Source organism: Garra rufa, chromosome 21, assembly GCF_049309525.1.
Source record: "Garra rufa chromosome 21, GarRuf1.0, whole genome shotgun sequence".
NCBI classification, from domain to species: Eukaryota; Metazoa; Chordata; class Actinopteri; order Cypriniformes; family Cyprinidae; genus Garra; species Garra rufa.
This window is the reverse complement of record NC_133381.1, coordinates 16,574,047-16,600,386: the sequence shown is the minus strand read 5'-3', so window position 1 is coordinate 16,600,386 and position 26,340 is coordinate 16,574,047. Positions and strand designations below refer to the sequence as shown.

General features: G+C 34.8%; 1 protein-coding gene across 1 annotated transcript; it reads left to right on the top strand.

The window, feature by feature from the left end:
• abhd12 (abhydrolase domain containing 12, lysophospholipase) lies at positions 1-26,340 on the top strand. Its single transcript, XM_073827377.1, has 13 exons — positions 1-377; positions 13,036-13,157; positions 15,229-15,334; positions 17,278-17,397; positions 17,899-17,929; positions 19,326-19,371; positions 19,470-19,599; positions 19,782-19,819; positions 20,095-20,174; positions 20,279-20,361; positions 20,710-20,788; positions 21,955-22,082; positions 23,865-26,340. Exons 1-13 carry the CDS (start codon positions 226-228, stop codon positions 23,896-23,898), a joined length of 1,149 nt encoding a protein of 382 aa, XP_073683478.1. The 5' UTR covers positions 1-225; the 3' UTR covers positions 23,899-26,340.

Here is a 26,340-nt window from a genome sequence, read left to right as displayed (position 1 = left end):
ATCTGAGTCCTGCAAAACAATGTAGGGAGAAAAAGTGCTGAATGTCACAATCGCCGGGAGGAGAAGCACCGGATCACACACTGTCGTGGTACAACCGGACCCAGCACGGCTGCGAGATTTTATTTCATCAGCCCTGCTGCTTGATTCAGCGAGGATACGCGCAGGACTGCAGTATAATACAGTCTCCTCTGTGTGTGTTTACCTTTGCTGTTTCACGTTTCAGTGATGCGAAAGCGAAAAGGCAGTGCAGACCATGACAGCTCGTTTACGGGTACACTACTGGACGACAGCTCCGATCTAAAGCAGTGCCAGAAAAAAACAGACGCCGCTTCTGATCCAGGAGGCTCGGGGACAGAGATGGGGAGACGCTACAGGAGGTGAGACTGACAGCTGGTGTTACACATGTGCCACTGATGTTACCTGTTTTTACAAGTTGAGTTTATGGAAAGCTTGCTCTATACAGATCCAGTATTAAAAACAATCTAGTTGTACAATAACTTTTATTATCAACTCTGCTGTTCAAAATTAGTTAATAGTTAAAAATGGCAGCAAATTGTTGTATATAATACAAATTGCCTGCTGTGAATCTTCTCTATTGACTCCTGATTAAAAACCCTGTCTTTGTGTTGTTTTTAAGTTTGTTTGTTTTTTTTCAGCAGCATCTTATGTATTTGCAACACAAAGTCCTGTTTGATGCTTGTTAATATGATATTATTTGCATTATTGTCATTCCTGTCATAGTGGCTTTAAACTCTTTTGAGGCGTGAAACCACATAGATTATTTCCTATGATTGAATCACAGTCCCGTGTGACTCTCTTGAAACTCCTAAATAGTATTGAGGCTGGCCCGTCACAAAACTAGATCAGCAACTTCTGGGTGGGGTGTGAGGTAAGTTTTATAGTATGGAAGCCTTATGCCAGAAGCTTGTAAGCTTAGGATATTTGTGTAAAGCTAAAAAAAAAAAAAAAGGAGTTTTATTGCAACTTTTAGTCTAAATCTTTTTAACTTTGAGGCATGCTGTAACCTAGTGTACTTCAAAAAGTTGATGAAATAAACTTTTGGCAGATGCACAGTTTTAAAGTTTGACGAAACCCAAAATGTTACTCATCTTGTGCTTGTCTTATTTATTTATTTAAATAAGTGACAAGACATTAATATCTCTGGTCCAAACTTCTTGTTTCAGTAAAAAAATGTCAATACAACTTTTTTGAGGTCTGATCTGCTTGCAGAAAGTGCACAAGCAGCTCAAGAATGATGCTTTGCTTTTTTTCAGACATTGTTCATTGTAACTTAAATTCTAGTTCAGACATCAAAACCCTGAAATACAGTTGAGGTCAAAAGTTTACATACAACTTGCAGAGTCTGCAAAATGTTAATTATTTTACCAAAATAAGAGGGATCATAAAAAATGCATGTTATTTTTTATTTAGTACTGACCTGAATAATACATTTACATATAGTCCATAATAGAAAATAATAGTGTAATATTAATTCTTAATACTGTGTTGTTACCCGAATGATCCACAGCTGTGTTTTTTGTGTAGTGATAGTTGTTTATGAGTCCCTTGTTTGTCCTAAATAGTTCAACTGCCTGCTGTTCTTTAGAAAAATACTTTAGGAAAGGGTTAAAATACACAAAAATGCTAATAAAAACAAAGAATTTGTCGGACCTGACGGATTTTTCTAAAGAACAGCGGTCGGTTTAACTGTTCAGGAACAACTATCATTAAGCAAAAAAAAAATCCCTCTTATTTTGGTAAATAATTACCATTTTGCAGATTCCCATCAGATTTAGAGCCCTTACATGCAAAGAGAGCGTTATTTTTCTAACGCTTAGTTAAAATGCAAGCAAGGTGATATCTTTCGTAGATTTTCTCAAAGCAGAGATGAGTCATACAGTTCATGTTTTTACTGCTAAATTTAAAATAATGTAAGATTTCATCACTGTAGGAGGATGCATGATGCATAGTGATAATAGTCATGTTCAGCTGTTGTCTAGGCATATCTCAGCACATGATTCAGATTTCAGGCACAATTTTAGGCTTTAAATGCAAAGGTTTTAGACATTTCTCTTGTTTGTTTGGACTTGGCTGAGTTTAAACAGTAAAAAAATTAAGGTGTATGTATAGTGATGTCCTTCTTCTCAGCCAAGACTTGCTCTGCGGATCAAAGTGGGAGGAAGTTGGGTGTTCTGGTCCAGCAATATGGTGGTTAAAACATTGATTGTACACTCAGCAAAGCAACAATAAGTACTGCCAGAACATGTTGCCAAGTGAGATCCTGGAGAAGTTCCCACAGATCAGTGCTTCACTGGTGGGTTGTAACCCTAAAATGCTTTTAAGGAAACAGGATTGTATTAGGTTTCATGGTTGCAACGTCACTTGGAAATCCTAACTGGTTTTGAGTGAATTGCTTGTGACCTTTCACCCTAGAGGTCAGTTAGAGACCTCTGTCTTGTGTTTGCTAAAGTTTGCTTATGTTTCACTACTATTCAAAAGAGTTTGGGCCAGGAATAAAAAAAATGCTTTTATTCAGCAAGGGGTGCATTAAATTGACCAAGGTGATGGTAAAGACATTTATAATGTTACAAAAGATTAATATTTCTAATAAATGCAGTTCTTTTAGACTTTCTATCCATCAGAAAATCCGGAAAAAATGCATCAGAGTTACCACAAAAATACTAAGCAGCAAAACTTAACATTGGTAATAAGAAATGTTTCTTGAGCACCAAATCAGCATATTAGAAGGATTTCTGAAGGATCATGTGACACTGAAGACTGGATTAGTGGCTTTTGTCAAAGGATTAAATTTCATTTTAAAATATATTCAAATAGAAAACAATTGTTTTAAATCTTAATAAGATTTCACATTTTCTATTGTATTTTTGATCAGATAAACAAAACCTTGAACCTTGGTGAGCATATGAGCCTGAGCTGTTATGTGCTCTGATTAATCTGATTTACAGTGGGATTTAGCTGTATGTGGAAACACTTACAGCACTTAACTACAATATTGTTACAAAACATGTCAGGTAATAGCAACTGAGTTAATGAAAGATTCCAGTATAACAAACCTGGAAAATGTCCTGTTATAAAAGACGTTGTTTGCCAAATTAGCATGAAACACTAGCAGGAAATGGTACTGTAAAGTTCTACCATCACATCTCATTTGAACTGAAATGCTACTCTGGTATTGCACTGTATCTGATGGCGCAGTAATCGGACTCTCCTCCGGTGGGTCTGGGGTATTGGGTGCTGGAGCCGGTCATGTGTCCGACACAAGAGCTGCCGCTGGTTAGTCTGGTTGCGGTGACCTTTGTGTGGCAGGCCTGGTTCAAGGTTAAAAGGGTCAGTTTAGCTGTAATTCTCAGGATCTGTGAAATTAAATTAGCTGAAATCCCCAGTAAAATTTTGTACTTGGATATTAAGGCTAAAGACCCCAGTAAAATGCTCAAACAGCACAGTGTTATTTCCTGTATTGACTTATTTATTTATGGAAAGAGGAAGTTTGGTTATCAATATTTTTCCAGGAAGACAGTGGTGAAGCATTTAAATACATGTATGTGCTCTTTTGTTTTTTACTGTATCAAGACTGTCTTAAGACTTACAGTTGGCATAAAATGAAAATTCACCATTTCTTTTTTCTAAATGGATGTTATTGATCTTATTGCAAATGATCCATACAAGCATATGTTCATTTTCCTCAAGTATTTAAAATGCAATGACGAACTTCTTTCTCTTAGCCATACCGTTTATCATTTTCAATAATCCATTTTACCTAAGTGTATGTGACAATATGGAAGAAAATATCTGTTGCCATTTCCATTCCATCATGATTTTAAAAGCTGAAAGACGGCAAAAGTCACAAAACCACAAAACGTCGGTTTGTATTCACAAAATAGGTTGTTTGGTTGCATTCCCTTGTTCCTAAAGACATCTTTAATGGATAGGTGGACTAGCCTTCCACCTAAATAATGAACCCTTGTTTTCCTTCTAAACCATGTCAGTTATTCACTCTGCAGATTTCAACCTGAAATTCTGGTCTGTTCTTGCATCCTGGGAACAGGAGCTCTAGATCAAACATATGCCCAAGAGGCATCCTAATCGTGACAATTTGGTGTCTTATTTTAGCTCCTCTTGAGAAAGTGTGTCAGGTTTGATGGGAAAAAGAAGTCTTGACAAGACGTTATCCTTTCAAATCTTTTTTAGATTTCAGGAGAGCTAAAAACAAATCTTGACAATGACTTATTTGAGAAACAAGTTCAGGGTGTGTTAATGTGGTGAAGTTACTACGAATGGGATGGGTCACGTTGCTAATAACCACTAATTCAGTCAGTTTTTGACTTTTGCTTTAGTTAGCATGTAAACAGTATGCTGTGATTTAGCTGTTGCACAGTTTGCACCCTCTCAAAGAAGATTTTGCACTGATGCGAATGTAGTTAGATCATTTTGGCTGATCCCTCCACTGTGTTCCATCTACCTGTTTTTGAGTGCAAGAACATAAGGTGAACCTGAAAATAACCTTTACAAGCTTCTTTAAGGTTGACTACCCTGCTGATAAAAACAATTGGAACCATTACAGAAATTCGAATGGTTTCTACTACACATACCATTACAAACCATCAACCGTTTAATCATTAAAAATGGTTTTCTGTAGTGTGTTTTGAAACATATTCCATTAGGTTTTATTGGTTTTAACAAACCAACAATAGAATGCAACCAATTACTAATAGAAACCCACAGAGTCTTTTATTAAAACCAATGCAAGTCCCATTATAACCAGTAAAACAAGTTTTGTGATTGTGTCTATTGTTTGTATCAGCAGGGTAGTCACTAAAGCAACCACCCATTTGTTAATATATGTAGTTTTGTATCTTTCCAAACTGGGTTGGTGAAATAGTCGTGGCGGTCCTTTCTGAGGCCGTTTGAAGGAGACTGATCTCGGTTCAAACAGAGCCGTAACTAATTCTGGCATCTTTGTCAAAACTGCTCTTCCAAGCCCCGCCGAGCGATCAGAGACGCTCATTTGGGCGAGTGAAAGAAGAGAAGAGTGAAAGGGAGGACGAAAGGAGCGAGGGAGGAAGTAGAGAGCCTGAGATGTAGCACGTGTCTCTCTTTCAGCTTTAGGAGTGCAGTTTCTAGAGTTTCACATATCCTTCACATGTCGGTTTTGCCCTATCGAAATTCCATTTGCGTGATCATTGCATAGTTCAATGCGAGGGCAGACTTTGTGCCATGCAATGCACATCAGCTGTTTAAAGACTAGAGGAAATAAAAAAACTACGTTTTTTTACCCATGCATAGTCAGCATGCAACTGACACGTCAAAGGCCCAGAAAGGTAGTATAGACATCAATAAAATAGTTCATGTGACATCAGTGGTAATTTTATGAAGCTACAAAAATACTTTTTAATATACTCTTTAAATGCATTATGAATGCCATTTAATTTGATCTAATTGGGGAAGCTAACAGATAACTTCCTGTATTATGTTACCAAGAAGATGCCATTTTTTGCTGTGTTAAAAGCAGGAAGCATTAGAGTCCTCTTCCTACCCCAAGATGTGATACCAGACCTCGGTTTCTCAGTGTATCTCAGAGAGTCCAGTCCGTCAGACCTGTCATAACCTATTAGATGTAGCTGCAGGTTTGTGAAAGTGCTCCACTTTCCTGTACCACTACTGCTTTTATCATCTCCATTCTGCACAGTTTAGCCATTGACTGTACATCTGTCCAGGTCTCGTATCTAGTCATTACGTTTCTGTTCCGAAAATCTGAAGTTTTCTGAAATAAAGACAGGTTTTTATTGTTTCCGTGAGTTTGTTAGGGCATGTTTGGACATGTCTGGTTGACAGTGCATCATTAAGAAAAGCTACAGTCAAACCAAAATTTATTTAGACACCTTAAACATTTCTCACATTATGACAGTTTATTCACTATAGTTTAGAAAATGGTAATATGAGATATGACAGGAACTCAAGAGTTAGGACAAATTCATCTTGATAATGTCAGATAACTTAGAATACTTAGATAGAAAGGTATGTAACAAAACATGGTCAGGTCAAAGTGTCAAATCAAATTTTTGGTCCCAGATTTTTATCAATTTTACTGGTGGTCCACGGTATGAAGAATTTTTGGGTATACTATGTCACAGTTTACTTTATTTGGCTATCCTCACTTACATAAATGAACTATAGTGTTCTGCACCCACTAGTAAAAAACTAGACAATGACAACTACCACTAGTAGGTTTGTCTATCTTTATGGTCAAATGTGTCGCTCTCATGTTGTGGTGGCTTTGAATTCCAATAGATAATGGATATGTTTAGACGTAGCTCAAATTACATATTAAATATGTATCTGATTCACTGTAAAACCACATTTGGAAGTGGCTTAGAACGGATGTGGATAAATGAGATCTTTGTGTTTACACTTGTGGGACAATATCTGATCAATGTCAGATGTTAAAGAAATCTTACTGACCCCAACCTTCTCAATGTTAATGTTTCTAGCTAATTATTATGTTATTATTCGCTAATTATTTTCTTAACTCTATTAAGAATAGTTTTTTTTGCAGTTAGGGCTTTGTCCGTTAATCAATCGTGGTCATTAATAGAGCTAATATTTGGCAGTCAGTGCTCTACAGCCATACCAGGATATTTGGGACATTGATCTAGGCAGCTGAGAGCTCTAAAAGCATATCCTATGCCAACGTCTGCCACTTAGGAGCTGTTGTCTGGTACCCACAGACATGAGGCAAGCCTTTGGCGTCGGACAGAAAGAGAAGGAAGAGACAAAAAAGTTTTCCTGAGACTCTTTCAAAATCACTTAGAATTGAGTGGAAGTGATCTAACTGCAGCTTTCAAGATCACAGTTTGAGGTTGGAGGAGGTTTGCAGGTTTTATTTGGGCTTAGAAGATGCGTTTGAATCTAAAGCATATTAGAATTGTCAAAAACAAGTCCATCTGCAGAGCTTAGCTTGAATTTCTTTCTTCTGTGGAATACAAAAGAAGATATATTGTAAAATATATGTGACCCTGGACCACAAAACCAGTCATAAGGTTAAATTTGACAAAACTGAGATTTATACATCATATGAAAGCTCAATAAATAAGCTTTCTATTGATGTATGGTTTATTAGGATAGGACAATATTTGACTGAGATACATCTATTTGAAATCAGAAATCTGAGGATGCAAAAAAATAAAAAAGACTGAGAAAATCACCTTTAAAGTTGTCCAAATTAGGTTCTTAACAATGCATATTACAAATCAAAAATTACATTTTGATATGTTTACAGTAAGAATTTTACAAAAAATCTTCATGGAACATGAACTTTACTTAATTTCTTAATGATTTTTGGCATAAAAGAAAAATCAAAAATTTTGACCCATGCAATGTATTTTTGGCTATTGCTACAAATATACTCCAGCGACTTAAGACTGGTTTTGTGGTCCAGGGTCACATATAAGTATTTTTTTTGTTGTCAATACAAAGAAAATCACCAGGCTCTAATGTTGTTGGGACCGCATTGTTCTTCAAAATATCTTTGTGTTCCAAAGCTAAAGAATAATAGTAACTTATTGTCACATACCCATGTAGAATGGGTATGATATGTTGTTCAGGTTGTTTCTTGCATACTTAAGTGTTTATGTGTAGTTCATTTGATCCTAAGTAGGCTTATTGTTTAGTACAGCAGGATCTTATTGCTTGTCTGCTCTGGTAATACACCGAATTATGCATCTGTTCTTTGCCAAATACACTGACCTAAAAATGACCCAATCATTTATTCATGTTGAACCAGACATGCATTTAGGGTCTCACTTTTCCTGAATGGTTAATGCCAGGTATACAGTATACAATTACACTAAAATGGCTTACTAATAGTCAAACAACTGCTTAGTTTTATTGTTTGAGCATTGCTGATGTAATAGTAGGTGTTCAGATTGCAAAGAAATGCTTTGAGGTGTAATTCTTGCTTATAAATTCGGAATTAATAGCTAATGGGTTATTAATAGGTTGTTGGGTAACTATGATAGTCTTCTCAGAGTTTGATATCTTTATAAATATGGTATGAAGACAGCTGCTGACCGCTGCCAATCTGCGACTTCTGAATAAGCTCATTAGTGGTTTTTAAAGTTTTAAGATCTCGTATGTATTTTTAAGATGTACGCGTTTGACTCTGTGATTTCGGAGTGTGAAGTGTTGCGGTGTGTAGGAGTAGTGTGTTGGAGGTTATCATTTTTAGAGGGTTGCATCCTGTCAAATGCAGAGACTGATATCACACACAAATGGAAGTAAATTACCAAGGTGGTGCACTAGAACAGAACCAAATTACAGAGTTAAACAGCAATCAGCACTGAAAAAATGAATCAGTACAGTGATTCATGATACATATTATGCTCAAAGGCATGAAGGTAAACTGAGTAAACCATCCCACTCTCCACGTACAGTACCATTCAGAAACTTTGGGTTGGTTAGATGTTGTCCTTTTTCTGAAAGAATTGTGTTATGCTCACAAAGGCAGCATTCCACTTGTGAAAAAATAAGTACCTTGAAAGAAATTTAAAGACTGATATTATTCAAAAATCACACAATCCTCATTAATAGTGACATGAAAACACATTTTAGACTTAATACTAAGAAGTAATACTCCAAATGAAGTAAAATTATATTTTTTATTACTAATTCTCGAGCGTTATGTCAATAAATACACTAGCAGTCAAAAGTTTTTGAACAGTAAGATTTTTACCTCCGGTTTCACAGACAAGGCTTAAGCTTAAGGCTTTAGTCTGAGACTAAAATGTAAGTCTGAGTTCTTTCAACTAAAAGAAACTTGCACAAACTGATCTAAAAATATATCAGTGCCTTTGTTTTGTCTCAAGATGCACACCAGTAATGTTTTTTTAAGCATGTTTATAAAAAATTATTTAAGTGTCCTAATTGAACTATAACATAATCCTGGCTTAGTCTAAGCCATGTCTGTGAAACCGGGCCTTAAAGGCTTTTTAAAGAAGTCTTTTCTACTTACCAAGCTTGCATTTATTTGATCCAAATTACAGCAAAAACAGTAAAATTGTGAAATATTTTTATAACGTTTTTTTTAAGGGAATATATTTAAAAATGTAATTTATTCCTGTGATTTCAAAGCTGAATTTTTAGCATCATTACTCCAGTCACATGATCCTTCAAAAATCATTCTAATATTCTGATTTGCTGCTCAAAAAACATTTTTTATTATTATTATTTATTATGTTGAAAATGGCCAAGTAGATTTTTTTTTCAGGTTTTTTGATGAATAGAAAGTTCACAAGAACAGCATTCATCTGAAATCTAAAACTTCTGTAACATTATAAATGTCTTTATCATCACGTTTGATCATTTAAAGCATCCTTGCTAAAAAAAAATAAAATAAAATTCTAGAAATTCATTTCTAAAAAAAAAATAATAATTCTACTGACTCCAAGTGTATAATGTTACAAAAGCTTTTTTATTTCAGATAAATGCTGATCTTTGGATCTTTCTGTTCATCAAAGAATCCTGAAAAAAAGTACTCCGCTGTTTTAAATATTGATATTAATAATAATAAAAAATGATTCTTGAACAGAAAATCAGCATATTTGAATGATTTCTAAAGGATCATGTGACACTGAAGAATGGAGTAAAGCTGAAAACTTTGCTTTGATCACAGGAATAAATTACATTTTAAAATATATTCAACTAGAAAACTGTTATTTTAAATAGTAAAAATATTTAATAGATTTGAACTACTTTAGTATGAAATAAATGTGTTTTAAAGATCTTACTGATGCACTTTTGAATGGTAGTGTACATGCCCATCTGTATGCAACAGTATATTACACAAGATGCTGGTTAGTTTCTCACTGTCTGTATAATGCATGAGGCAGACAACGTGAGCTGCTCTTTATTAATCATGATGTGACACTTAATTCAATATATGAACAAACTTTCTGTTATCCAATCTTTTAAATGTTTCTGTCAATAGTTTTGGCCAAAATTTTCAGCCTGTTTCCTCTCATTCCTTCCCTTATTTTTGCTCGATGCACTAGTCAGAAACACTCTGTCCCAGTGCAGTCTGGACTCCTGATGCCCAGACAGCCGTATTAATGCCCATATGGCACTGGATCAGCATGACTTAACATATTAGTGTTACCCTGAAGGTGTTGAAGCCCTGGTTTGGATGCTCTGTGCAGTTATGTACCTGCAAAAACAGAACTGCAAATCTTATAACCAGCCACGTAGACAAATAAACAGCTAGTTCTACTGGATACTAATGTGTATATAACACTCACACAGACAAACAGCAGTATTTGTGTAAGCACTGTACAGTAATGAGTCTCAGTGCAGCTTGTGTGTGCTGTATTTAGCTCTGCTGTTACACAATAGCTTTGCTCTCTCTCTTTATCACAATCACCTTGCACTCTCACACACAAGCAAAAACTATCACAAGCACCACATGGACACACACACACACACGCACACTCAGATCAAGCCTCTGTGAGTCACTGCCAGGTGACCACACCGTCTTATCTCCGCAGGGAGCTCAAGATCAGTGCCTGCTGCATTAATCACCTGGAAGAAGTATTGCCAAAGTTATAGTGGAATAAGTATAATGCAGTTAGAGCTGTGGTTTATTGGTTATTTGCATGCTGACTCATTGATACGTGGGTTTGAGATCTCTATCTTCCGTCATTTCCCGTCCTCTCTCTACTACTCCTTTCCATAAATGCAGAACAGTTGATTCTTTTCAGTTTGTTTAAATTTGTTTACATTGTAAATTTAAATCTGAACCTGTATTTAGTTCTAGGTAGACTGGTTAGTTGATCAAAGTGAGCAGGTGTGTTCTGCAGGAGGCAGAGGAAAGGTCATAAGGATGTTTAGATGCCATGGCCGAACTGATCCAGGGTCAGCCGGATCAAGCCGGATGCTCCGCTTTGGCTCGCTTCCTGGATTATTGCTTTTACTCCTCTTTCACCCTGTCTGGGACATTCTCTCTCCTCTTCATGTCCTGTCTTTGCTGACTCTCTCAGTTCTGCATTATTAATAGTTTTAGGAATATTCTAGAGGTTTCATATGACTGCATCTTTATGGATGCCCTTTACTGGGAAGAAACTAAAGTGTATACAGTATATACACTGGTGTTCAAAAGGTGTTTGGGGTGTTTACTTTTTTTTTTTTAAGCAAGTCTCTTATGCGGAACAAGGAGGCATTTCTTTAATTAAAATACTGTAAAAATGGTAATATTGTGAAATGTTCCAATCAACTTTTGTCTGTTTTAGTATATTTTGAAATGTGTTTTATTCCTGTGGTGCAAAGCTGAGTTTTCAGCAGCCATTTCTCCAGTCTTTAGTGTCACATGATCCATCAAAAATCACTATAATATGCTAATTTGTGGTTAGAAAACATTTATTATAATCAAACAGTTGTGCTGTTTAATATTTTGTAGAAACCATGGTGAAATTTTACATATACTGTATGTGTATGAGAAAGGTTGCATGTGTATACTTATATGTGTGTGTGTTAGTGTTTTGAGTGTTTAAAGGAGAAGTTCACTTCCTGAACAACATGTAGATAATGTACTCACCCCCTTGTCATACAAGATGTTCATGTCTTTCTTTCTTCAGTCATAAAGAAATTGTTTTCTGAGGCAAACATTTCAGGATTTTTCTCCATATAGTGGACTTCTATGGTGCCCAGAGTTTGAACTTCTAAAATGCAGTTTAAATGTGGCTTCAAATGATCCCAAATGTGGTTGTAAATGATGCCAGCCAATGAAGAAGGGTCTTATCTAGCGAAACGATCTGTTATTTTTTTTTTTTAACTACAATTTCAAGAAATGTCGAAAAACTCCCATCTCATTTTCTCTCTCAACTTCAAAATCGCCCTACATCGCTGTTTTACCTTTTTAGTTAAGGGTGTTTGATCTTCTTTGCATGTTCAATTTGTGTACACTGGGTCAGCACTTCTGCAGTAATGTAGGATGATTTTGAATTGATTTTTAAAGTTGAGGAAGAAAATACAATGGGAGTTTTTCTACATACCCTAACTGTCTTAAACCGGAAAAAAACAGTTCAGGCAGAACATGACAGGATGAGCGTTTGAGGTTTTAAAAGTATATAAATTGTAACCAACCAAAAAAAAAAAAAACCAAAAAAAAAAACATTGTTTCGCTAGATAAGATCCTTCTTCCTCGATTAAGATTGGTTACACCACATTTGGGATTGTTTGAATCTGCATTAAAGCTGCATTTTGGAAGTTCAACTCGGGGCACCATAGAAGTGCACTATATGGAGAAAAACCCTGAAATGTTCTCCTCAAAAAACATAATTTCTTTACGACTGAAGAAAGAAAGACATGAACATCTTGGATGACAAGGGGGTGAGTACATTATCTGTACATTTTTGTTCTGGAATGTAAACTTCTCCTTTAAGTAATCCCCTAGTCATGGGTAGGAAAATTCCTTACGCAGTTTAAGGAAATGAAACAAGCTCAATAAAGCAGCTTTTCACAACAAACCTCTTAGAATCGGAAAGTCACACTTTAATTTGTATATTAGGCACACACAAACACGTACGGTAGAGCTCAGGGCAGTAAGTCAGACAGGGTGAGTTTGTTCCTCTAAGTGATCTCTTGCTTTCTCTCTAATTTTAATCATGACACTTTATACTCCCCGGCACAATTTAGAGGTCACTGTGGGCCACAAAGATGCACACTGTCTGACCTCTGAGTGTGAGGGAGGTTGAGAGAGGACAAGCCATGTTATGAGGACCCAAACGAACACTTTTATTCACATCTTGTACTTATATGACAAACCAGCCTTGTGCTTTTTAAAAGCACAATTTAATAATACCACAATATATGTTTCAACTGTCTAAAGTGTTTCAGCCAAATCAGTTTGGGAGAATGTTGTTCTTAATCAATCATTGCAAGTCTTTTAGAATAGGACAAAATGCTACTTTATTACTTTGTTTACTATGCATGTTTTAAAGGAATCAGTGTTGTTTTCTCTGTCTGCAGGGGTGGTCTGATGTGGAGGCTGAGGAAGATACTATTCTGGGTGCTGGGAATCTACATTGCCATCCCTGTTATCATTAAAGTCTGTCCATCAATACAAGCAAAATTAGTATTTTTAAACTTTGGTGAGTATTTTCAACAAATCCTTCTTTAACTTTGGGGAATCAAATTAATCTTATCTATATTTTAGTGAGTATCTTTTTAAATTTTAAAGTATCTATCCTGACATGTTTAACACTTATTTAGGCCAGTCATTTTGCATTTGCATTTTGTTTATTCAAGCTAAACTGCCTTGTACATTTTCATAATCTTTGTTGCTACATTAGTTTCTCTTGATGCTTAATTTTAATACGGTAACATGAGTCAGTTTCCATAATTTTCTGCTGTTGTATATGTAGTGAAAGGACAAGCTTAGAGCATTTAGCCTCAAGGGTAATGAAGTATCCAAGGAGATTGTTACGTTGCATTTTCCCCTGTGGAATAATCAGCATGCTGAGAACAGCTCTTTAGACACATACAGTCTCTTTTGTATATATATATATATATATATATATATATATATAAAACACAGTCAAAAGTTTACATACCCCTTGCAGAATTTGCAACGTGTTAACTATTTTCTCAAAATAAGAGGGATCATACAAAATGCATGTTATTTTTTTCATTTAGTACTGACCTGAATAAGATATTTCACAAAAGATGTTTACATATAGTTCACAAGAGAAAATAATAGTTGAATTTATTACAAAACTTTACATACACTTGATTCTGTGTTGTTACCTGAATGATCCACAGCTGTTTTTTTGTTTGTTTAGTGATAGTTGTTCATTAGTAGTTTGTCCTGAACAGTTAAACTGCCCGCTGTTCTTCAGAAAAATCCTTCAGGTCCCACAAATTGTTTGGTTTTTCAATCATTTTTGTGTATTCGAACCCTTTCCAACAAAGACTGTATGATTTTGAGATATATCTTTTCACACTGAGGACAACTGAAGGACTCATATGCGACTATTACAGAAGGTTCAAACACTCACTGATGCTTCAGAAGGAAAAACCATGCATTAAGAGCCGGGGGTGAAAACTTTTGAATGGAAGGATTTGTACAAGGATTTTTCTTATTTTGCCGAAATATAATATATATTTTTTTTCATTTAGTACTGCCCTTCAGAAGCTACAGGAGATACTTACATGTTCCCCAGAAGACAAAATAAGCAAAATTTACCCTGATCTTCAAAGTCATCTGCATTGTTTTTCCTTCTGAAGTATCACTGAGCGTTTGATCCTTCTGTAATAGTTGCATAGTTGTTGGAAAGGGTTCAAATACACAAAAATGCTGAAAAACTAAAGAATTTGTGGGACCTGAAGGATTTTTCTGAAGAACAGCGGGCAGTTTAACTGTTCAAGACAAACAAGGGACTCATACACAACTATAACTAAACAAAAAACTGTAGCATCTGAAAATAAGTCAAGAATTTGTTTTGGAAACACACCTTTGTAATGATGTAAAAGATTTTATTAAAGTGATATCCATCACAAAACAGAATCTGCTGGACATCATGACTTTTTAAAGACATTTTGAAGCATTACATTTTGATGTACAGTTGCAGTTTGCGTCCATATTCAGCTGTTTGCTAAAACGACTAAACAAAGCCATCATTCATTCATCAATCCAGATAAATGCCCACTCTGTTTGCTCCCAAGATTCTGTCTCATTTCAACAGCCTCTCATGGCCTGTGTTGTCATAGTTTCATTTTTCTGATATTAGTCATGTTCTGTGGTGTTTTGGGCTGATGCTAGCATTAGCATTGTCAGCAGTGTCACAGCTTCTGTCAGCTGATGTGTTTCTCCACACTATGTTCTGCTTCTGTTTGCAGTCTGAGATAATAATGGACAGAATGTGTGATTGTGAAAAAGTGTGACTGTAAGCATCCCTGTCTGCTTTACTCAAGAGATAAATCTGTGACTAAGGTTGATGAACTTAGTCAAGTCATCAGTCTCCTGAGAAAGCTTGTGGCACACTTTCGGTTCTTAAATTGCAAGCTTAGTGTTAGTCAAAGTTTCTTGCAGCAAAAACAGTCATAATTTAAGTTTACATGACTGTTTTCCATTCGCAGACCAGACACAGCAGTTTAAATGATTGCAAAAACTTTTGCATGAAATTATGATGACTGTTGTCTTTCTCTGTCTCTCTTTTTCAGTGCGAGTGCCGTATTTTATAGATCTGAAAAGACCACTGGATCAGGGCTTGAATCACACTCGCAACTTCTACCTGCAGCCGGAGGAGGGAATCAACATTGGAGTGTGGTGAGAACACAGACACAGACTACGGCTAAAATACAGACACAGCCTGTTCTATCTCCACCCTCCATCTCTCTGCCTGTGCCTGTCTGTCTCTCTGTCCTCACGTTCTCTACCCTACAGGTTTCTGTCCCTCTCTGTTCGCCTTTGGCCATGGCTGTCTTTCTGAAGGGCGTGGAAAAAGTCCTACACTTATTGAATCATAGCCTGTGGCCCAAAGTGTGTAAATTCATAGTGACAGAGGGCTGCACATGCCTGTGGCTGCTGGCTATTGGGTGTGTGTGCGTGTGTGTGTGTGCGTGTGTGTGTGTGTGTGTGTGTGTGTGTGTGTGTGTGTGTGTGTGTGTGTGTGTGTGTGTGTGACTTTTACTGAGTAACTCTGGGAAGGGCCATATAATCTTCCTGCAGCTGATGCTGTAGTTTTCTCTGCATTAATAAGCTTGTCTCTGCACTGGTCAGATTCAGTATTGAATATGAGAGTCTTTGACAATAAGGTCTTGTTGAAGCGAAGTCCTAAAAGAATATATTACTGTTCAAAATTTTGAGGTCAGTAAGATAATTTTTTTTTTTTTTTTTTGAAAAAAAAATTACACTAATACCTTTTTTTATTCAGCAAGGATTTTGTAAATTACGGAAGCCTGTTTCCACCACTGAATAAAAATGTACTTTTTTCTCGCAATTTCAAATTTACGTCTCACAATTCAGGGTTTTTTCAAAGATTTCTGTGAGATATAAAATCACAGTTGCCAGTTATGTAGTTAGAATTGTGAGTTTACATCGAGTTTTAATTCTGACTTTTTTTCTATGAATTAAGTTTATATCTCACAATTATGAGAGCAAAAATAGTTGCAGAGAAAAAACTTGTGAGATACAAACTCGCATTTGCAAGGAAAATAGAACTGCTAGTTTTTATCTTGCAATTCAGATTTTCTGACAATTGTTTGTCAAGCAGTTCTGAGAAAATAAGTCAGAATTTCAAGATACAAACTCACATTTGCGAGAAAGTCAGAATTGTGAGTTTTTGTATTGCAAATCTGATTTTCTCACTATTGTGAGTTTGTCACGTATTTCTGAGAAAAAAAAAACAGAAAAATTCAGTATTGCGAGGAAAAATAGTCAGAATTGTTTTTATCTTGCAATTCAGATTTTCCACAACTGAGTTTATACCAAGCAATTCTGAGGAAATAAAGCCAGAATTGCAAGAAAAGAAAAGTAAGAATTGTCATATTAAGTCACTGAAATTCATAATTGTGAAGAAAAAAGTCAGATTAACGAGATTCAAACTTGCATTTGCAAGAAAAATAGTCGGAATTGCGTTTTTATCTTGCAATTTTGATTTTCTCACAACTGTGAGTTTAAATCAAGTAGTTCTAAGAAAAAAGTCAGAATTGCGAGAGACAAACTCGCATTTGCGAAAAAATGGTTCGATTTTCATTTCAGTTTTCTCACAATTGTGAGTTTGTCACTTAATTCTAAAGAAAAAAGTCAGAATTGTGAGATAAAGAGTCGCAGTAAACTTTTAAAATGTTTTGTTTAGTGTTGGAAACAGGCTTCCGTATTTAAACTGATCATTTAAAGACATTTATAATATCACAAAAAGTCTATTTCAAATAAATGCTGTTCTTTTGAACTTTCAGAAGAATCCTAAATAAAATGTATCACAATTTTCTACAAGAAACATTTCTTATTATTATCAGACCAGCAAATTTGAATGATTCACACTGATCATGATGCTGAAGTCTGCAGTAATGGCTGCTGTTTTGATGCTATTTTTAAACTAATACATTTTTCAAAAAACAATTAAAAATGTCTACCAACTTCAAACTTTTGAACACTACTGCATGTCTACTGTGCTCTATTTATCATTTCATGCAGAGGAAGCAGTGTTGTAACAGCTGCATATTTCTATTGTATATCCTGTCATCTCTCTTTCCGTCTCTCTCTGTCAGGCACACAGTACCATCAGTGATGTGGAGGGAGGCTCAGGCAAAAGATGCTGAATGGTATGACGAAAGCTTCCACTCTGGTCATCCAGTCATCTTGTATCTCCATGGCAATGCTGGAACAAGGTACACAAACACTCAGAGACATGGAATCAACACCACTTTTTAAAACCAACTCGGTGTCAAAAATAATTCAGTGTGAGGTAAGGCTGGAATGCACTTTTGCAGACTGTACAGATTTTTGGAAATCTTTGGAAAATTTTGGATTGGAAAAGTTGACAAAAAAATTGTGTAATGTATCATATGCACAGAATTTTTGCTTCAGACTATGATTCTCAGCAGTTGTCAAATCAAATGTGTTTGATATTTTGAGCTCAATCTTTTGTCTTCATTTGTACGAGCAATGAGGCACATGTTACTGCATGAGTCTGTTGTGTTCCGAATAATTTGAAAGGAATGATTTGCCTTGTTTTTCCTCTGTAACCATTTACAAATTTGGCAAATGTATAATGCCTAGTGTTTTAAAATCTGTTTGCTTTTTAAAAAGTTGTGTAGTTGTGTCAGATGCAGTTCATCAGATGCAGTACTCTGGTTAATTTACATAAATTGTGTTTGTGTGTGTTTCAGAGGAGGGGATCACAGAGTTCAGCTATACAAGGTAAAAAAACAACAACTACCATTTAAAAGTTTGGGGTCAGTAAGAATTTGTTTTTGTTTTTTGTTTTTTTTGGAAAGAAATGAATTCTAATTTTTAGTTCTAACAATTAATGAGTAGCAATCACAAAGAATAAAATAATTTTATTAAGCTGTAATGGCAGTAATGCTACAAAAGATTTATATTGCAAAATATTTTGATCTTTTAAACTATCTGTTCAACAAAAAATCCTGAAAAAAAAAAATTTCCACAAATTCAGAGCGTCGATTAAATATAATAAATGTTTCTTGAGCACCAAATTAGTAGTAATGGCTTCAGAGAATTTTGTTTTGCCATCACAGGAATATTTTGCATTTTAAAATGTACTGTAATGGAAAACATTTTTTTTAATTGTGATAATAAACTTTGGCCCTACTTTAAAAAAAAATTTTCCGAATTCAAAAATCCAAATTTTTTTTCAGTTTTAATTTTTGTAGACACCGTTTTAATGGGTAAATTAAAAAAACCTGACTAATTAAATATGTAATAAATTTAACAGCAATGTATTGAAAGTTTAACAAAAATTACATTTTTAAGGCCATATCAAATACGTTTTAGTTTTTGCTCAAATTCTTGGTTTTCCATTAATTTTCTGGTTTCCATTTGAATAGTTTCATTAAATTGTAATAATCAAAAACATTTCTAATTAATTTATTTTAATTTAAGTATTATTATTGTTTTTTTATAAATAATATTTCAGTATTTTTTCTGCTAAATATTCATTAAGAATTTAGAAGATTTTTAAAAATAATTGTATTAGTAGTTGTAGTACCATCATTACATTAAGTAATATATTTCTGTAACAGTTTCTTCAAGTTAAACTGAACTTTTATTTTGACAGGTTGCTGTGAGAACCTCGTAAGTTTTTGTTTGTATATGATGACTGTAGATTATATCAAAAGAAAGTACAATGTTTATTAAGTGACTCAGAGTACTTCTAGAGATTGTTCATGTGTTCATGTATTCATATATTGAGGCAGCAGATACTAAAAACACAGTATCAGAGCAGTTATGTGTGTAGTAACTAACATGCAATTCATATTTAAATAGTATTTTGGCAGCTTAATATACACAGACACCAGTCTATATTGCATTTTGATTTAAGCATAATAACCTACTTTAGATTTTTTTACCTACAGTAAATTCCATTTTTATGCCTGGATTCCATCCATGTTTTCAAATCATAGGGCCCTATATTACTGTATTTTCGGTCAAACAAATGCAGCTTTGGTGAGCATAAGAAACTCTGAGAACATCTTACCTATCCCAAAATGAGTAGTGTATATTTAAGATTTGAAAGCACTGATTGTCTCATTTGTCTATAAGTTGATGTTAGAAACCTATCTTTTTGTCTCTGCAGGTTCTTAGTTCATTAAGCTACCATGTAGTCACATTCGATTATAGAGGTATGTTGCATTTTAATTTTTGAGCATCACCATGCAAGTCAATATCCCATTCCCAGTCTCAGAGTGAAACACCCATGTGGGTTTGTTTGTTTCTGCAGGTTGGGGCGACTCTGAAGGCAGTCCTTCAGAGAAAGGGATGACGTCAGATGCTCTCTTTCTCTACCAGTGGATAAAGCAGCGGATCGGCCAGAAGTCCCTGTACATCTGGGGTCACTCGCTCGGCACAGGGTGAGACAGACTCGCCTATGCCATCTGAAAGAGCACTGGTGATTTTGTTCCTTTCTCTAGATGTGGATGTTCTTGTTCTTGGAATTGCATTTCAGTTGTCCTTTGACATAAAGGAATTGATTGTGTAACTCCCTATGGCATTTTTGAACTTCTGCTGACGCTGTACATTCCTGTTTTTCCAGAGTGGCCACTAACCTAGTGAGACGGCTGTGTGACAGGGGTACGTGAACATACATTCATGCATTTGTGTTTTCTTATGGGCTGGCTTGTTGCAACTGAAAACATAGTTGCCAATTTACAAGAAGAGCATAACCTTCTTGTAGACATGTTTCAGAAATAGACAAGCTTCCATAGGCACTGACTTAACTGGATTAAGTGTGAACTAATGTAATTGCCAAGCACTTCTGATAAGTCTTTAAGTTACATAAGCCTGTAGTTGAGCCACTGGTTTAAACATGAAGGATTGATGCAGACTTCCTTCCTTTGTGCTTACAGGAACGCCCCCAGACGCCCTAATTTTAGAGTCACCCTTTACCAATATCAGAGAGGAAGCCAAGAGCCACCCCTTCTCTATGGTGAGAAACAAAGTTCCTGTTCAGTCTTAAAATATCACGTACTGCCTATGTGGAACAAAAAAACATAACTAACCTTGAATATACATATATGTTCATTTGAACAGGTTTACAGATATCTTCCAGGCTTTGACTGGTTCTTCCTAGATTCTATAACTGCAAATGACATCCGATTTGCCAGTGACGAAAAGTAGGTTCTTTTAGTTTTAGATGTAGTCCATTTCTCTGTAAGTTTATATGTGAGTGATGGTTTACTCTGTGTCCAACAACAAAGACTGTTGCGTGTTTATACAGCCCAGTGTTCTTGCAGCTGTGTTGAGATAATCATCTCTGGTCTCTGTAGTGTTTTCAAACGCTAGAGGCTTCATCTTTTTCTGAGAACTTGTTTAGAAACCGTGTATAAATAGATTGTTTTAGTATTCATCCACATGTGGGCTTCTTTGATTCTTGAGTCATAGATGAAGTGATCATGTAGATCAGTACTTATTTCGAGTTTGAAGTATCTCAAACCACTGAATTGTGTCTGTTTGTCTCTTAGTGTCAACCACATATCCTGTCCGGTTCTGATCCTGCATGCAGAAGATGACACAGTCGTACCGTTCCAGCTGGGAAAGAAGGTAAAACATCAGTGTCGGACAGTGAGAGGGCTCATTTAAAACTGTTAACTATTATTAAGGGGCATCTATTGTGCAAAATTCACTTTTACAAATTTTTTGAACATGCAGGTCAAAAGTTTACATACACCTTGCAGAATCTGCAAAATGTTAATGATTTAAAAAAAAATTAAAAGGGATCATATAAAATGCATGTTATTTTTTTTTTTATTTAGTACTGAACTGAATAAGTATTTCACATAAAGGACGTTTACATATAGTCCACAGTAGAAAAAAATAGCAATAGTTATAAATAGTTATTAAAATGACCCCGTTCAAAACTTTACATACACTTGATTCTTAATACTGTGTTGTTCCTGAATGATCCACAGCTGTTTTTTTTGTTTAGTAATAGTTATTCATGAGTCCCTCGTTTGTCCTGAACAGTTAAACTGCCTGCTGTTCTTCATAAAAGTCCTTCAGGTCCCAAAAATTATTAGTTTTTTTAGCATTTTTGTGTATTTGAACCCTTTCCAACAATGACTGTATGATTTAGAGATCCATCTTTTCACACTGAGGACAACTGAGGGACTCATATGCAACTATTACAGAAGGTTCAAACGCTCACAGATGCTTCAGAAGGAAAAACGATGCATTAAGAGTTGGTACTGCCCTTTAGAAAATACTTACATGTTTCCCAGAAAAACTAAGTTAAATTTATCCTGGTCTTCAAATTCCAAAAGTTTTCACCCTGGCTCTTAATGCATTGTTTTTCCTTCTGAAGCAGCATTGAATGTTTAACCCTTTTGTAATAGTTGGATATGAGTCCCTCAGTTTGAAAAGATGGATCTCAAAATCATACAGTCATTGTTGGAAAGGGTTTAAATACACAAAAATGCTGGGAAAAAAAAGATTTGTCGGACCTGAAGGATTTTCCTTAAGAACAGCAGGCAGTTTAACTGTTCAGAACAAACTAGGGACTCATGAACAACTATCACTAAACTGAAAAAAACACAGTTGTGGATCATACAGGTAACAACACAGTATTAACAATCAAGCATATGTAAACGGTGTCATTTTTCATCATAGTCATTATTTTCTCTTGTGGCTGTATGTAAACATTTTTTATGTGAACAAATAATAATTTGTTTGCATTTGTTGTTTTTTTTATGTTTTTTTTTTATCCACAGCTGTATGATTTGGCAGCTCAGAGCAAGAGTCTGAACGGTCATAAGGTTCAGTTCATCCCGTTCCCCAGCTCTCTGGGCTACAGACACAAGTTCATCTACAAGAGCCCACAGCTACCAAATATACTCAGGTGTGTACGCTTTACGAACTGCTGCTATGAGTATTTTTCTCCTACTGCTCAGTGCTGACAAAACAGTTTGGCGACGTTCATATTTTCATTCTGTTGGTTGAAAATACAAGCTATTTTTAGGATTGTGCCAGGTGGTGTAGTTTTTATATTCTGCTTCAGGTCCCTGACCAGCAGTTGTGGTGATAGTAATTCAGACTGAAAACGCTGTCTATATGTTCCAGTTTGTGCTAGTACTGAACCAACAACCCTGTCAGAATACAGAATACACCTATACATTCTTTAGGAAAAAAATAGTAAACACTAGAGGTTAAACATTTTAAAAGCTGAACTGCTGTGATCTAAATTATTTATATGAAGTAGCCTGAAAGTTTAAGTAATACTGTTAAAGGGATAGTTCACCCAAAAATGAAAATTCTGTCTTTAATTACTCACCCTCATGTCGTTCCAAACCTGTAAGACCTTCATAGCTTCATAAAATTACTGTTGAACCACTGACGTCACATGGACTACTTTAGCGATGCCCTTACTGTCAAATATTAAAAAAAAATATATATATATATATATATATATATATATATATATATATATATATATATATATAAATATCTTAATTTGTGTTACAAAGATAAACAAAGGTCTTATGGGTTTGGAATGACATGAGGGTGTGTAATTAATGACAGAATTTTTATTTTGGTGTAATTATCCCTTTAAGTTTTATAAACGAAATTATTTATTTTATTTAATTATTGATTTATATTTGTTAAAATAATATATGAAGTATTATACTTTATTATTTTCCTTATAATAAATTAATTAAAAGTGATTAATAAGTGAATAAATAGTAAAATAATTTTAAATTAATATTAAATGAATCATAATTTAATATTTAGATTCGGTAAAATTATGTATAGTATTAAATATACCAAAACACATTTAGGACAATGAGTCCACATGTGAATTATATGAATTTGCATTAGATCTCAGAACTAACTACCTTTCTTTCTTTTCTTTTTTTCAATTACTTTTAACCAACTGGTTGCAAGGTCATTTTTACTGGATATATTAATTTTAAACATTTTATTTCAAAATACTGACAGGGATAGTTTACCAAAAAATGAAAATTCTGTCATTAATTACTCACCCTCATGTCGTTCCAAACCCGTAAGACTTTCATTCACCTTTGGAACACAAATTAACATTTTTGGTTAAACCCGGCAGCTTTCTGACCCTGCATAGACAACAGTGCAACTGACACATTCAAGGCCCAGAAATGAATTGTGGTACTGACACGGAAGAGAAGAAAAAGCTGGATAAATTAATTAGAAATATTCTTGTAGCTTCATAAAGTTACAGTTGAACCACTGATGTCACATGGACAATTTTATTGATATCCTTACTAGCTTTCTGGGCCTTGAAAGTGTCAGTTGCTGTCTATGCAGGGTCAGAAAGCTCTCTGATTTAATCAAAAATATCTTAATTTGTGTTCCGAAGATGAACAAAGGTCTTCGGTTTAGAACAACATGGGTAATTAATGACAGAATTTTCGTTTTGGGTGAACTGTCCCTTTAAGCACCACTATGTTTGTATCATGGAATGTATATTCATTTAAATATCTTTTATTTTGTTAAATTTAAAATCATATTTTTAATAAAAGTTTTGCAAACCTCAGGTGCGAAACTGATTAGTTTCGCACTTTAGTTACAAAAAAAGAAGTTTTATTTCTAGTAGACATGAAGTTTGAAAAGTCTAATGTGGTGTTGTTCTCTTGTCTCTGTGTCTCAGTGATTTTCTCAGTGCGCCGCATCCTCACATGTAGTCAAGATCATTTCAGCCAACTGCCCTCTCTCACACACTCTCGGTTAAACACACAGACACACACACACAAGCATGGACTGAAGATGCACCAATTCTTTCGCATTCCTTTGTTAACTTAAACCTGGAAGAAGGAAGTTATTGTCACTGGGAGAGTGACAGGGCTGGGTGATCTGTTACACCGCCTCCTGTTGCCAAGGTAACAGTTCTGAAAGGGCAGCTGGAGCACAAAGTATGCAAAATAATATGCAGATATGCACTGAAATAACGCTTAAGTCAACAAAGCTCTTCAAAGGAAAGACCTACTAATGAAGTTTTAGCGATGGCACTGCGAAGACCACACAAGGATTGCGGTCAAAGGGATGAAGTGGGACAACTTGCTATAATGATGTCATTGTCAGTGCTTGCTGACTGCGATTCACTCCTTTTTTACAAACTTACAATAAGAAACTTCCATTCTCAAATCCACTCAATGTGAAAACGGCAAGTTGTTTTAGGTTGAGTTTGAACTTGAATTATGTACAATAAAATGTTTTTTTGTCTTTAGTTCTTTCCCAATTGAAATAATGATTTTAAGTGCAGGATTTAGTGCTGCCTTGGCATTAAAACTCTGTGATATTTTTATGGGATGTTTTGTGTATCGTGCTTATGCTGTTGTGTTTGTTTGGTTGGTGCATATGCAACTTAATCAGAATTGAATGAGCTTTGGAATGACATTTCCCTCCTCAAATTCACTATATTTAAATGCATTTGGTTGATCAATACTAGTTTGCATGCCTGTTTCCGGGGAAAAAAGATTGTTGCACAGTCAAAAGACAACAGAAAACTGTATGAAACCTTTTTTTTTTTCTGAGTTATGTGGGTTATATATTTTCTATATATTTTCTCACTTTGCACATTCCAAAAAAATAAACAAAAGAATTAAAAAGTAATTTATATATTGAATACCAAACTCCGAAACCTTAGTGGGAAATGTTAAAAAAATAACTTATCAATATTACATTTTGTGCCCAACTGATATACAATATTGTTCAAAACTATTTTTTATTTTAAGTCTCTTATACTCACCAAGATTGCTTTTTAATTGATCAGAAGTACAGTAAAGGCGGTAATTTTGTTATTTTTTGTTTTGTTATTTAATATAATTTAAAATGTAATTTATTTCTGTGATGCAAAACTGAATTTCCAGCATTACTCCAGACTTCAGTTTCACATGATCCTTCAAAAATCATTCTAATATGCTGATTTGGTGCTCAAAAATATTTCTGATTATTATCAATGTTAAAAACAGTTGTGTTGCTTAATATTTTTTTGTGGAAACCATTTTTCAGAATCCTTTGAGTGATAGAAATTTTGAAATATAAATATTTTGTAACATTATACATGTCTTTACTGTCACTTTTGATCAATTTAATGCCTCCTTGCTTAATACAAATCATATTTTCTTAAAAGCCATCAAATTTAGAACTTTATTTAACAAGCCCATTATAATTGATGCAAAATGCACTTTTAACGCATCTCGCAATGTTTTATAGTTATGTTCTTTTAATTTGTCGGAACATGTAATTGATTTTAACATGCACGAAGTAAATGAGGCAATACTCAAGTCAAGGACTTACTTGGATACCAAGATCCATGACTCTACGAAACAATGAGCAATAATTACAAATCTTTAATTTGCTCTAACGTCTTGTCATGTATATACGATGAATATATTTTCTTCACAATGTGCACTGATCATCTGATAATTCTGCATATTTAAAGTAATTTCCACTGTATTTTTCACCCCTTTGAGACTCGAGACCTGCTGTATTGTCGCTCTGTCTGTTTGTTTTTTTTTTTTTTTTAAGGGCTGATAATGATAAAAGGTCAATGTGTGCATGCAAGCTTCAATCATAGATATAGGCTCTCCTGATGTTATTCTCAGAAGGAAATTGTATGACAATAATTTTGTTTTCCTCTGCCAGTGTGTGACACTGAAAGACAAACGCAACCAAAATCTCCTAGTTTTAGTTTGTGAAGGACTATTTAGAAAAGATCATTTTAGCAAGACCACCAGGTCCTAGAGAAGTGCAATAATAGTATCTAAAGCTGAAGGACAACCATATGTAAGACCAAAAAAAAATACATATATACAAATATGAAGCAACTTACTTATATATTCCATTGTACTAGAATGTAAAAATGGACCACAGAATATTTGGATGTTACTGCTCTGAACACAGATTTTCTTCTGTCGTCTTTGTTGATGTTGACCAAACTTTGCGTATTTGAATTCAACACTTCTTATATTTTCCAATTCATTTTTTGTAATGAAATACTGCCCAGTTATTTCAACAGCAACTGTTACTTTTTGGTGGTTTACAATGTTTGTTTTCTTCTAAGCTGCTAAACCTTACTGGACACATGCACAGTATGTTTGTTTGTAAACAATAAAAGACTGGAA